The following is a 13,334-nucleotide window of genomic DNA, read 5'->3' on the forward strand; positions in this document are numbered from 1 at the left end:
CGCTGGCCATTTGTTTGGATCGTATACCATTGATCTTATCATTAAACCACTTTGGCATTTTATCTTTTATATATAATACATCTGCTATGTGTCATGTAGGCGAGGATCAATGGTTATTTCTTTCATCATAAGCTAGAATAGCATTCAATGCTAAAACGCAATCTTCTATACTGATATCAGACTGGCTAAATTCTACTTTGGCTATTTCCCACTGCCATTGGTGCTATTTATCCGGTGGTTGATTATCCCACGATTTGTATTTCACCAGCAACCAAATATGAGGCATGGCATACATGATCTTCTGGTTGGCTGCCGCAATCATAAAGTATATCTTCAAATGCATCCTCAATTTAATGCGTGGTAATGTGGAAAATAAAGCGCCTTTGGATGGCATCGTTTATTTGGCCAATGTGTGAGAAGATCAATGCATGAATACAAACTCCACTGCCACCTCCTCCTGACTGATCCTGCTCTGCTTTTCCTCTCTGTTGCTCTCAATCGCACTCGCACACCACTACAAATGACCGTTGTCGAGTACATTAGCTGGCCCGAATTACTGAAGAACACCATTGTCACAGCTCAACATGGTAATGACGGCAACCGAATTGCCACGGCAACCAAGACTTTGCAACAAGCAGCTCACCAACTCGTCAAGGTGCTCAATGAACGTGCAAGACTTTTCGCGAACAGTGCTCAGTTTAGTACAGCGTTACGTGATGCAGCAGCCATAAGGGCCATGTTACCAGGATCAGGGCTTGGATACTTGTGTATGGGAGACGTGCGCTATCAACAAGGACGTTATGCAGCAGCCATTGCCATGTACGATCAAGGACTTCAAGCAGCACCTGAATCAGATCCATATTATCAGCAGCTTCATCAACAACGCGAGAAAGCAATGACCAACAACAACAGCAAACGCGTCGACTTTATCAGCAAGTTGCCATTGGATATTGTCATCACCAATATTGTACCAAGGATGGAACCAGTACTCACGTCAGCAATGTCATTCGCGCCTCTTGATGTATCACGTACGTGGCGGGAGCGTATCTTGAAGCACCCTAAGGGCTTACACTTTGGCTTTGATGAATTCCAATTCAATAGGGACAAAGAGCTGATTGTCCAGTTTGCGCCCTATATTCAGAGCTTAGCAGGATTAATGTTCGAGCTTCATTTGGATGATTTCTTTTCTGGATTACACCTTCCCAATCTTAAGAACCTAGCTATTTACTGTGAGTATGGATGTTATGTAGTACATATGTGACATGATTGATACGAATGACACTTATACTATGTAGGCCGTGGGGCCACGCCACGTCGTCCATTAATGAATGGTCTACAAATGGTGGCTGATTCGCTCACTCATTTGGACATTAAGGGTTGCCCTTATATCCAGTTACGTGACCTCGTGGAACCATGTCCGAACCTTGTATCTCTGATTGCAGCTGATGTGGAGCTTGTTATGCCTTCGTTGCCTTCGTCACGTTTTCCCAATATGTCGCATTTGTCACTTTACGAGATAGAGGAAACAGATCTCACGTACAACAACATGAATGATGTCCTCAGCCGGTTTCCTTCTTTGTTGTCATTGGAGATTACGCCTGAACCTGAATCTAGGGTGCTGACTCTTCTACATGAGCATTGTCCATATCTACAGGATTTTTTTTGTTGTTATCGCAGCGATGATATACACAATTACAATTACGATGTCCGTCCAAATCGAAAAGGGATCACTTCGGCTCATCTAGGAGGAGAATATGTACAAGACGACCTGATACAATTTCTACATCTGCACCGGCATACATTGGAAACGATTGTATTTGGCTGCTGTAATATTGATGATAACAATTGCTATTGGAAATTGGAGAATGGACACGTACTACAGGCGCATGGCCATCGTCGAGATATGCCTACAAGTTTACTCCCTGAAAATGATCCAACTCAAACGAAGACTACATTCACACGACTTGTCAATGTATCTTTTTCGGATGAAGATCCAACACCATCTCCTTGTTTTATGTCATGGTTGTTATCGAATGCGCCCAATCTCAAAACCATCGATCTCAATGAACCCTTTTTTCTGCCTGTTGTCTCAAATGCGCTGATCAATATGAGGCACCTTTCAAAGTTGGAAATTACCATGGTTGCGGGCACTGAAGAGTTTTACGATCCCATCATTTCGTTCATGAAGCATCATATTGCAATGGAGGATCGGTCAACGCTCGAAGAAATGATCCTGCAAATAGATAGTAGGAGTATGTATACAATAGGATGGCTAGGTTTGGTTTCTCAAATGAAGCGTCTCAAGCATTTAAAATTGGTCGCGAACGTCATTCCCAAATACTCCTTACGACTATTGGAGAACATTGGTCGAGATTGCCCCTCGCTTGAAAGCTTGACGGTCGGTACTATACAGGGATCCGATGTTACTGATGGCGTCATAAGGGCTTTGTGTCAACATCCCAAGCTTAAACGTCTCACGATTGGAACTAGATCAATATCAGCCGCCGACCTTTTCGCCTTGCCTACGTTTCCTAGTCTAGAACGTCTTCGTCTTCAAAAGAGTACTCCAGATTCGACCAAAGACATATTACGTCAATACATTCCAAAAGCCATTATTGAATAAAATCGCATACGCTTTCTTGCAAGTACATCTTTGCATAAAAAGTCTATCCCATTCATTCAGCAATCTTTCTCCCTTCCCTGTATGCTTCCAAGGTAAAGCCAATATTATCCTCATTGTGAAGCTCCTCCATCGTTTGATCCTCCCAAAATCACAATCCCCACAATAACATCCACATTAAGTCCATGATACCACCAACATCCAATCATAGCTCTCATGAGTCCCACAAGTAATCCCTTGAATGAAGCAGTTGTATTATCGATCTTGAATGTTGTAGCAATACAAAGAGGAGGTAACCAGGTCTATCTATAGATGGATGGATCATCTATGGCGGCCATTGCCTCAATGCTGCACGCGGTTACGGAATAGTGTCGACTACGAGGGTGCTGCTGATAAAAAACATGGAAATCGTGCATGTGCTCCCTTCAACCAGCAAGTCAAATCAGTCTCACTGCTCACCATCATCCAATTCACCATCCTCAGCATGACGATCGATTTGAATGGCCCCATTTACCTTGTCAATAAGCGGTTCACAAAGCTGCACCAATATCCAAGCATGATCCGAACGCTGATTTTCATCGCGTAGTCTTGCTGCTGTGGGATCCACTCATGCTGATACATGCTCTTGACGAAAATGGTTGCTTCACCATACATCCTTGTCATTGTATATCCACCAAGCGAGCTTACGAAAGTGATATCAATGAAGCGTCATCACCCATTATTTGCCTAAACGAGGATGGGCATATTAGAAAAAGATCCATCTACCAGCATGACAATCCATCCACTGTTTACCTTGATACGTAGATGCATTTGAATAAGAGTACTTGGACATGTTGCTATCCCAATCAATGTATCGAATCTATCTCACGTGATGCTCAATGCAAAGTGCTGCTGTTGAGAATAGAAGAGTATGCTGGATCCAGTCGTCAAGGCATGCTGCAACACATCGCGTGTAAAGGGTAGCTCGTATAATGCAATATGCTCGTATCCACTGGTAAGCTTGTCAAAGGTCGTAATGTGGAAGAAGCGATGCAGTTCTTGTAGAGGAGTTCTGGCAAGGGCGTTATTCAGTTGGCGTAATGTGTTGTGACATCTGTTGGAGAGAAGAGGTGGAATGTATCGATAAAGTGGCTGTTGTCAAGGTCATTGAAAGCGAGTGAACGAATGCGAGATGAAGGTAGTGGAGAGAAGAAAGTTGACCAAGTCCCCCCATGCCACGTCCGCCATTTTATCCTTAGCTAGTGCGGCAATCATGTGACACAAGCACATTCCGCTTAATACCATCCCATCCACAAGAAAAACGACATCCCTGCGTCGAATGATGAAGCCAAGTCGTGTACCATAGAGGTAAAATCATCTCATACTGTACCTGGAAGAATCCGTCGTATGATATTGTGGCGTGCCATCTTTTTGGTGAATACCTATGCACATGTACCGCATCTACTAGGCTGAAAAATCATTCATGCAGGGAGGACGGTCCAAGCCTACTCATTCTAAAGCTCATGCAAAGCATCATCACACCCATCATTTCTTTCAATACACACACTTTCTACAGCTTGCATTAGCATGGGATGCTTGATGATGATACGTTGTATTTTGAATAAACGTCAATACTGGATGACGCGTTGATTGGCATCGCTTATTAACACATATTCCCGTGGGCATCACTCATTGAGTGAATGGTCCCCTTGATCATTCCATGTATGTACACCTCCGTGATACGATTACAAGATCCATTCATCATCCTGGCTTTCGCATTGAGTAAAAGGAACAAAGTACAGCACCGCACATACAGGAGTGCAGCTTGCAAATGGGACGATGTAGGGTTTGTTTGCAGCTTTACTCACACCGCTTACAAGATTCAAATTGCATATTCACTAGAGGATAAACCTTAAGAATTGCCTTTTCAATGGCGAGACTTTCGCCACATACAGAAGAGGAAGGTGATTGCTGTTTCCATCGCTTCAAATAAGAGCCACTGCTCTGTAAAATCCATTACTGTTACGCATGCTTGCGGCTGGTAGATTTAGATAGCGCTTTAAACGACCTAGAAGCCGAGCACAACCCTCTAATGAAGCCTGCACTTTGACTTTTAGTGGCATTTGGTAAATGTACGTCATATGCAAAGTGGTGTGCATTATCGTTGCCATATCATTTGAGACTGCTATTACACACGCACCCCTGCCTAAACATAAGATACCACGGCAATATAAAAAGGATAGCGTTGAGGAGCATACAGCGCTCGTATCACTCAGCTACATATGTTAAACTTGAAGCTTTCCGTTTTTATTACCCTTGCCTTGTTTGCGCTTACGGTGTCATCTGCTCAGCAAGACTCTAAGACAACCAATGATTTGCCTACCGATAAAGAATGCTTGGTCTTTTGCAAAGATTTCCAGGACGATACTTTAGCCATGGTGCGATGTATAGGAAATTGCTTGGCTGGACAGTGATCAGCACTTTGATGTATCGGTAGTGAGGAATATTACATCTTACACCTCGCTCGACATGTATTTGGATCGCATGTAGTAATTGATCTTATCATTAAATCACTTGGCGTTATATCATCTTTCATATAATACATGTGTACTTTGTGTCGTGTGGTCGAGGATCAACATTGTAACACTAATTGTAAGAAATACATATGCATTCGATCCACGTGCTGTGTAATCGTCAATGCTAAAATGTAACGTGCTAGGCACTAATTAGATGGTGATGTTCCACCACTAATCAAATCTGAGGCATGAAAGCTTGTCATGCATGCATACATCATCTTCTGATTGGTTGCTGCAACCATGAAGTGTATACAAGCAGCATCGATTTGGTATACCGTAATCGTTTTGGTTGATGTGATGCGTTGGATAAGCATGATAAAGTGGAAGATAAAGTGCCTTGGGATGATGCCGTTTATTTGACGAACACGATATCTTCGAACCTCATGCATTCGCGTATGAGCTTACTGAACACCATCAACAACAATGTAACATTTACATCTTCTCAGCGTCATCAAATACGTGGTTTATTATTACAAAAGCTTTGATACTATAGAAAGGGATAAAAGTGATGTTGACGTCCAATCACATAAACTTATCTAAGAAATGTTGTGTACCAGATCAATGCGTGCACACAACCTCCACCGGCTTTTCCTTCGAGTTGTCCTCTCTACTTTGCTGCTCCCAATCGCACTCACACACCACGACCAATGACCGTTGTCGAGAACATTAGCTGGTCCGGATTACTGAAGAATACCAATCTCACAGCTGAACATGGTAATGACGGCAACCACATTGCCATGGCAACCGAGACTTTGAAGCAAGCAGCCCACCAATTCGCCCAAGTCCTTAATGAACGTGCCAGGCTTTTCGCCAACAGTGCTCAGTTTGATACAGCGTTACGTGATGCAGCAGCCATAAGAGCGCTATTACCGGGATCAGGGCTTGGGTATTTGTGTACAGGAGACGTGCACTGTCAACAAGGACGTTATGCAGCAGCCATTTCCATATACGACCAAGGGCTTGAAGCAGCACCCGAATCAGATCCATATTATCAGCAGCTTCAGCAACAACGCATGACAGCAGTATCCAACAACAGTAAACGCGTCGATTTTATCAGCCGGTTGCCATTGGATATCGTCATCACCAACATTGTACCAAGGATGGAGCGGCCAGTATACTTGGATTCTATTGTGCTGTATGAGCCTCTTTATGTATCACGTACATGGCAGGCCCGTTTTTTGCAGCGACCTAACGGCTTGGACTTTGACTTTGGCCAAGATGGGATCAATTTGAAGAGGGATCATGATCAACTTGTCCGGTTTGCGCCCTATGTTCGAAGCTTATCAGGAAGCCTATATGATGATAATTGCTTGGATGATCTCCTTTCTCGTGCACACTTTTCCAATCTCAAACGACTAGTATTGTATTGTAAGTATGATCGGCGTATATATATATAACGCGGATGAAATGGCTAATTTTGCTTTGTGTTATAGGTGATGCACCCCCTCATCGTGCATTGATAAAAGGCCTGCAATTGATTGGTGATTCACTGACGCACTTGGTCATTGAAGGATCCCCTATTGACGTTGGACTGCATGGTATTTTGGAATCATGCCCAAATCTTGTATCTTTGGATGTAGAGCGTGTGGAGGCTGCTATGTCATCACCGGTATCATCACGTTATCCCAAGATCACGCACCTGGCACTTGACGACCTACCAGATGGACCCCCAAGCCAAGATGATGTGATTGATATCCTCAGCCGGCTTCCTTCTTTATTGTCATTCCAGATTACGCCAATGCCCGGATCCGGTGTCTTGACTATTCTACATGAGCATTGCCCATATCTACAGAAGCTTGATTACGGCTATCCGAACGATGCGTCATTCAAATATCATTTACAAAAAATTGAACTCCATCCAAATCGAAAAGGGATCACGTCGGCTCATCTAGGATATGAAGGCTTTGATTATGTGCAAGATGACTTGATCCAATTTCTTCACCTGCACAGACATACATTGGAAACGATTCAATTTGGCTGTCGCTCTATCGATAGCAGCAATTGCCGTTGGAGGTTGCAGAACGGACACGTAGTATCTCAGGCACGTCATCATCGTCGATATTTACCTACAAGTTTGCTCCCTGAAAATGATCCAACTCAAACAAAGACTATATTCACACGACTTGTCAACGTTGATTTTTCGCTTTGTGATCCATCATCATCTTGTGGTTTTATGTTATGGCTGATATCGAATGGTCCCAATCTCAAAGCCATCCATCTCACTGAATCCCATTTTCTGCCCGATGTCTCAAATGCCATAATCAAGATGAGCAACCTTTCAAAGTTGGAAATTACCAAGATTGCGGGAACTGCCGAGTTTTACGACCCAATCATTTCGTTCATGCAGCATCATGTTGCAATGGAGGATCGGTCGACGCTCAAAGGCATCATCCTACACATAGACGATGGGGCTATGCATGCAGTAACATGGCTCAATTTGATATCTCGAATGAAGCATCTCAAGGATTTGAAATTGCTCACGGGCACCATTCCTGAAATTTCCTTACCAGCATTGGAGAAGATAGGTCAAGGCTGCTCCTCTCTAGAAAGCTTAACGCTTGGTGATACGTACTTCAGATACGTCTATTTTACTGATGGCGTCATAAAGTCTTTGTGTCAACATCCCAAGCTTAAATGTCTCACGATTAATGCCAAATCATTATCAGCCGCCGACTTTTTCGCCTTGTCCTCATTCCCTAGTTTAGAGCGGCTTCGCCTTTACTGTGATATTCCACCTTTAGCCAAAGACATGTTACGCAACCTTATTCCAAATGCCATTATTGTATAAACAATACACATCTCGCATGGGCTATACATCCTACAACTACATCTTTTCATAAACGTCAATCCCATTCGTTTTTGACAGCGTCTCCCTCCCCTTTAATCATCATGCACCTGTTACAAGATCATATAAAGTGTTTGTGTATAAGCTACATAAGACAGTGGATGGATATAGAATCTTTGAAACGCTCTGTAAAAAAGCGTGCTCGTTTGCGGATGGTGTTTTGAAGTCTTGCGTGAACGTCCAAATCTTAAATGGCCCCAAATCGGAGCGAGAGGATTACCCGACAACCAGCTTGTCGCCTTGACAACATTTCCTAGTTGACATACAACGGCTTTAACCTTCACTGTGATGTCCCAGATTATATTATGGAAATGCTACTTGAAGGTACACCCAAAGTCAACATTGATTAACTAGGCAATGCTTTCTCTTTTTATTGCATGATTGCTATACACCTTCCTCGGATACTGTAACACTTCAAGCACCTCCTGATTTTCATGCAAAAGACGTTTGAAACCCGACTCCATTGGTACCACCACCCTCTTTCGATGATTCACACGTTTGCACCCAACCAGCAAGATACCACAAAACTGTTTTCTGGTACAACGCGGCTGATTCACTTTCCTTGGAACGACGTCTCTCAACAACCCACACTTGCTGCCAATCGTCACCATTACGCCGCGTTAGTTTCAGATTCAACGACAAAGCTTCAGCAATGCATTCAAAGCCTACTCACCCTATTAAACGATCGTGCCATTGTCTTGACTCGTTGTGCCAACTTCGATGCTGCCCTTCGTGATGCAACTGCCATGCAAGAAATCTCGCCTTCGTCACCTCTTGGTTATTTACGTGCAGCCACTATTTACAGCGAACAAGGTAGACAACGAGCTGTCGTGGATGTTTGCAACAAGGGACTCAATGCTGTTCATATCAATGATCCTGGATACAGCAAGCTTGAAGAGGCCAAAATGGTTGCCATGCAACGTGACGCCTGTCTTCTTGACTTTGTCGGCCAACTCCCGCTTGATATTGTTATGGACGTGCTTTTCCCTATGCTTTTGGGCGATGATGGAATACTGGACAGCAAGAAGGGATGCCCTTATTTGGAAGTGTCAAAGACATGGCTCGACCGTGCCATTGAGACAGCTGGAGGAGGATTGCATTTCATTATACCCGACCAGTACTCCCTCGCCCAGGTTGTTCGATTTGCTCAGCACACAAAGACAATACACATTGAATTCTATTCTCAGGGAACATGGCTACCTCATTTATTATATCGTGCCAACCTATGCTCACTAGTGGAGATAAAGATTAAAGGTATATGGAAAACGGATGATGGTGTATGTTCTTCGATGACTTGGAATTAACTCAAAGGATTGATTAGGACTCGAGGATAGTATCAATGTGGGTCACCTTGTTTCGTCGTTGAGATCCGTCAGCAATACGTTGACTCGTTTGACTATTTGGAAATCGAACAACGGACCACTTTGGCCAAGAGGATGTTCTGCTCAACAACCCAAACGTAAACGACCTCTACCGGTAGCAGAAATATTAATCAATTGCCCCAACTTGATGATGCTGGATCTCGCCTATCAGTTCACCGCTGATTTCAGCGCTGTCCCATTGACGAAGACATGGCCACACCTTACAACTTTATATCTGAACCATTATGAAGGTGCCACTTTCGATGGTCAATTCTTGGAGATTTTGAAGCGGTTTCCCTCACTAAAGAGGCTTGTGCTGAATCCATGTATTGAACCCCAGCCCATGACAATGATCCATCGCTACTGCCCTTCCATGAGAGAGCTTCAACTCAAGATAAAACGCATACAATCATCTTCAGCACGACATGAACAACAACACGACGATCAGTGTATGAGAGGACGCGGTGGATTGAAGAAAATATGGATTTCAGAAGGTTCACAAAACGATGATGCTTGGATGGATATGCGCAAGGTGCTACAGCAACATCACAATACGCTTGTTCACCTCGAATTGAACTTGGATGATGCTGGCAACAATGATGATGGCGTTTTCAGCCTGGAATTTCCTTGTCTTAAAACACTCGCTCTTCGACGTCATTATTCGAACAATGTTTGCTTTGGGTGGTGGATTATGCGAAAGGCGCCGTTTCTTGAGGAATTGAGCATTACAGCAAATGTCATCAAATTGAGTCCTGGGCTACTCGGTTTCACACCACCACCTACTCTAAGAAAACTAGTGCTGGACCTTCGTCATGTAATTCGCGTGGATGAGACGACAGTGGTTGGACGATTTCTGGAACGCTTTTCTCAACAAAAGAAGGCGACTTCGTTAAAGGAGTTACAACTACGATTCCACAGCAGCGGTGATGTTACTCCTGATACCCTTGTTGCTTCCATCTGCCATTTGAATCAGCTTCAACATTTGTCTATATCTTATACCCTACTATGGGAGCAATGGGAAATGGATCATTTTACACAGATGCTTGTTGAAGGCTGCCCACACCTAATATCTCTTGAATTGAATGGGCGCAGACCTTTGTCTTGTTATGCAATGAACATTTTGAAACGCCTTCAACATTTCCGACGTCTCGCTTTTAACATTGTTTGATCAAGTTATCTTCCCGCCCATCATCCTTCCCTCATGCAACCCAATAAATCTCCCATGTCATGCTCTGTATCAATCATCAAGCTTTACTTTTTCTCTAAAGTGTATTGGTTTCCAATAAAACTATCCACACCTAGCATTATTCCAATATGGTCAAATGAGAATACAATAAATGCTGTGGCGTCTATCTTTTACCAAACTTTAAAGTACATCAGCATGGATGAAGAAATTTGATTATGATGCCCCTTATGAGAGCGAGGTGAAAGCATGCGTACATCATCGCAAAGCATGTATGACCCACATCATCCGAGTTTGTAATGTAACGTACCACGGCATAGGTAGTAGAACAAAAATGACACCTCCTAATAATCCCATGTCTTACAGGGTGCTTAAACTTTATTATACTCTGACCAAATACAGTACGCCATACATGATATACATGCTTATAGACCCAACTGCTTCCTCATCTATATAACCACTTCCACTGACAACCGGTGTTGTTTGTGCATGATGGTGATAAAGCTCATTTCCATCCCCTCTGAGTAGTTTTTACATACCCTATTCCTGCTCATTGACTCTTTGAATGATTCCATATCCCCTCCATATCCACCAGTTGCACTTTTCAAGATAACATAACGACGACTTTATCCACTTGACCTTGTCTATGTATTCGTAAAATGGTGATGTTGAGGGAATATTCGAAATGATGGGTAGCGAAGGGTGATCTGAGATAGGGTCGATGAAGCACCTCCATGTGCACGTGCCAGCACAATAGCATGACTGTCGCTGTGTCCTTTTGTCCCCAGGTCATCAACGTTTCCTTTGGCGATAGACTTGTCATGGCAGCGTATACCTTGTATCCCGTAGCACCTCTTTCCTTGCATGTAACATGGCAAATCACGCAATCTATACTCCCTGTCCTTGTTCAGTTGACATAATCCAATTGCCATCGTGCTCAAAGTTGCCGCCACATTCAAGAGAATGTCAAGCGTCCTCACTCTTCTCATCCATGCTTCATCCTCAGGTTGAGATGTCACGCGTTGGTGTGATAGTATCGATTTGCTCTTGATTACTGTTCCAGGTGTATCTTGATTGCCATACGTCTTAGCTGAAGTCGATCCTTCTCTGACATCGTAAAGCTCGTTTCCTCCAACGTCCAAGTAAATCATGCATCCCCTCCAGCAACTGCTCCTATTCGATGTTGAAGCCTCTTTAATATCATACGTCTACCGACATCCTAATCCATCCTGCAGTTTACCTTGATACGATGATGTAGCTGAATAAGAGAGATTGGATAGGATGCCATGCGGGTGATCAAATGTGTGTACCGAACCTGTCTCGCGTGATGGTCAATGTATGGCCCTGCTATCGAGAAAGGGTGTTATGTTGGATGCAGTCCTCAAAACATGCTGCAACGCAACGCGTGAAAAAGAGTAGCTCGTATAATGCAATGGTCATCTCCATGAGTAAGCTTGTCAAAAGTCGCCATCGGAAAGAAGCAATGCCGTTCTTGGGGTGTTTGTTGAGGCGTTCAGGCAAGTGAGTTATTCAGCTAGTGGAATGTGTTGTGTCATGTGCTGTTGACGAAAGAGATGTATCGAACAAGTGGTTGCTGCAAGTGCCATTGAGAGCGAGTGATGGAGTGAGACAGGTTGGCGTTGAGAAGAAGAATGCTCTAATTCCCACAGCACACGTCGGCTGTTTTTATCCCCCTCCACCAAAGTATGGTCACACAAGCACATCCCGCTAAACATCATCATCCCAAAGCATTCAAATACAAATAATGCCCGTGTGGATGAATGCTTGAAAGATTCAGTTGCTAATGAATTATGTGATGGTGCATAATCCCACTCCCCTGACTCGTATGTATACAGTATCTACCATCATCTTCTTGCATAATTTAAAGATGACGATGATGACGACGAAGAGATTGAAGGATCCGAATGTGACATGGAATGTATTAATGATCATACACATACTTTGAGGCACATCCATTCATTATTGGATGTTGTTTACTTACGTACCTTCACAAAAGGCAATCATCATCATCATCCATGAGTGCAGCAACCTGTCAAGGACGTGTTTGTGTAACCACCGCGTACCTTTTCACCCAGCTCTTCATCTTTCCGTTAATGCAGCCAACATCATCCACTAGGAAAAAGCAACTCCATCACGCTTACAGCATAGGTAAAACATAAAGGTGCCTGTATCTCCAAACTTTACAATGAAACGTGAGGTTTTTATTAGAGCAATGGGCTCGGCTTGGCCAACAGCACCTTATGTGAAAGTTTTACGTTCAATGTCGCAAACAGCCCAAAAAATATTTTTTGGTCGTCGTCGAAAAAAATTCAAGAGGTCGACCTCCAGATCCAGTTTGGCTGGTGGCGACATTGCGAAATCTGGGATTGGCAAGCTTGATCGTGAAACTTACACCCAAGGTGCAGTTGGCCAACCCGAGCACATTGCTCTATTCAAAACCCCACGTTTCATTGTAAAGTTTGGAGATACAGGCACGTTTATGTTTGTAAGCGTGATGCTATATGAAGAGTGGTCTTTGTTCATTGCCAGGTAGCTAGACCCTGGAGAGCCAAAGATGCAGAAGGACCTCTTTGGGTAACTCAGCTAAAAAGTCAGGACTTCAGGGACAATGCATGACAGGTACGCAACCCTCACTTTTATGTCATACATTGGCAGCTAATAGCCACTTTTGTGCATTCCCAACTTTTGTGCATTCTATTGTAGGTGGACGATGCTCCTGCTCCAGACATTCATTTCCATGATTAAAGTA

The 13,334-nt window shown here is 43.5% G+C and overlaps 3 protein-coding genes across 3 annotated transcripts; all 3 read left to right on the top strand.

Annotated features, from left to right (window-relative positions):
- Positions 1–520: 520 nt before the first annotated feature.
- On the top strand, positions 521–2,623 carry O0I10_011983 (uncharacterized protein; the record flags this gene model as incomplete). Its single annotated transcript, XM_058491934.1, has 2 exons — positions 521–1,229; positions 1,296–2,623. The coding sequence occupies 2 exons, from the start codon at positions 521–523 to the stop codon at positions 2,621–2,623; spliced, it is 2,037 nt and encodes a 678-aa protein (XP_058337317.1).
- Positions 2,624–5,822: 3,199 nt separating this feature from the next.
- O0I10_011984 (uncharacterized protein) lies at positions 5,823–7,963 on the top strand (the record flags this gene model as incomplete). The annotated part of the gene is made up of 2 exons (XM_058491935.1): positions 5,823–6,543; positions 6,609–7,963. The coding sequence occupies 2 exons, from the start codon at positions 5,823–5,825 to the stop codon at positions 7,961–7,963; spliced, it is 2,076 nt and encodes a 691-aa protein (XP_058337318.1).
- Positions 7,964–8,505: 542 nt separating this feature from the next.
- O0I10_011985 (uncharacterized protein) lies at positions 8,506–10,549 on the top strand (the record flags this gene model as incomplete). Its single annotated transcript, XM_058491936.1, has 2 exons — positions 8,506–9,274; positions 9,342–10,549. 2 exons carry the CDS (start codon positions 8,506–8,508, stop codon positions 10,547–10,549), a joined length of 1,977 nt encoding a protein of 658 aa, XP_058337319.1.
- Positions 10,550–13,334: the final 2,785 nt, after the last annotated feature.

Source organism: Lichtheimia ornata (genome assembly GCF_029851405.1).
Source record: "Lichtheimia ornata isolate CBS 291.66 chromosome Unknown scaffold00106, whole genome shotgun sequence".
Classification (NCBI taxonomy): Eukaryota; Fungi; Mucoromycota; class Mucoromycetes; order Mucorales; family Lichtheimiaceae; genus Lichtheimia; species Lichtheimia ornata.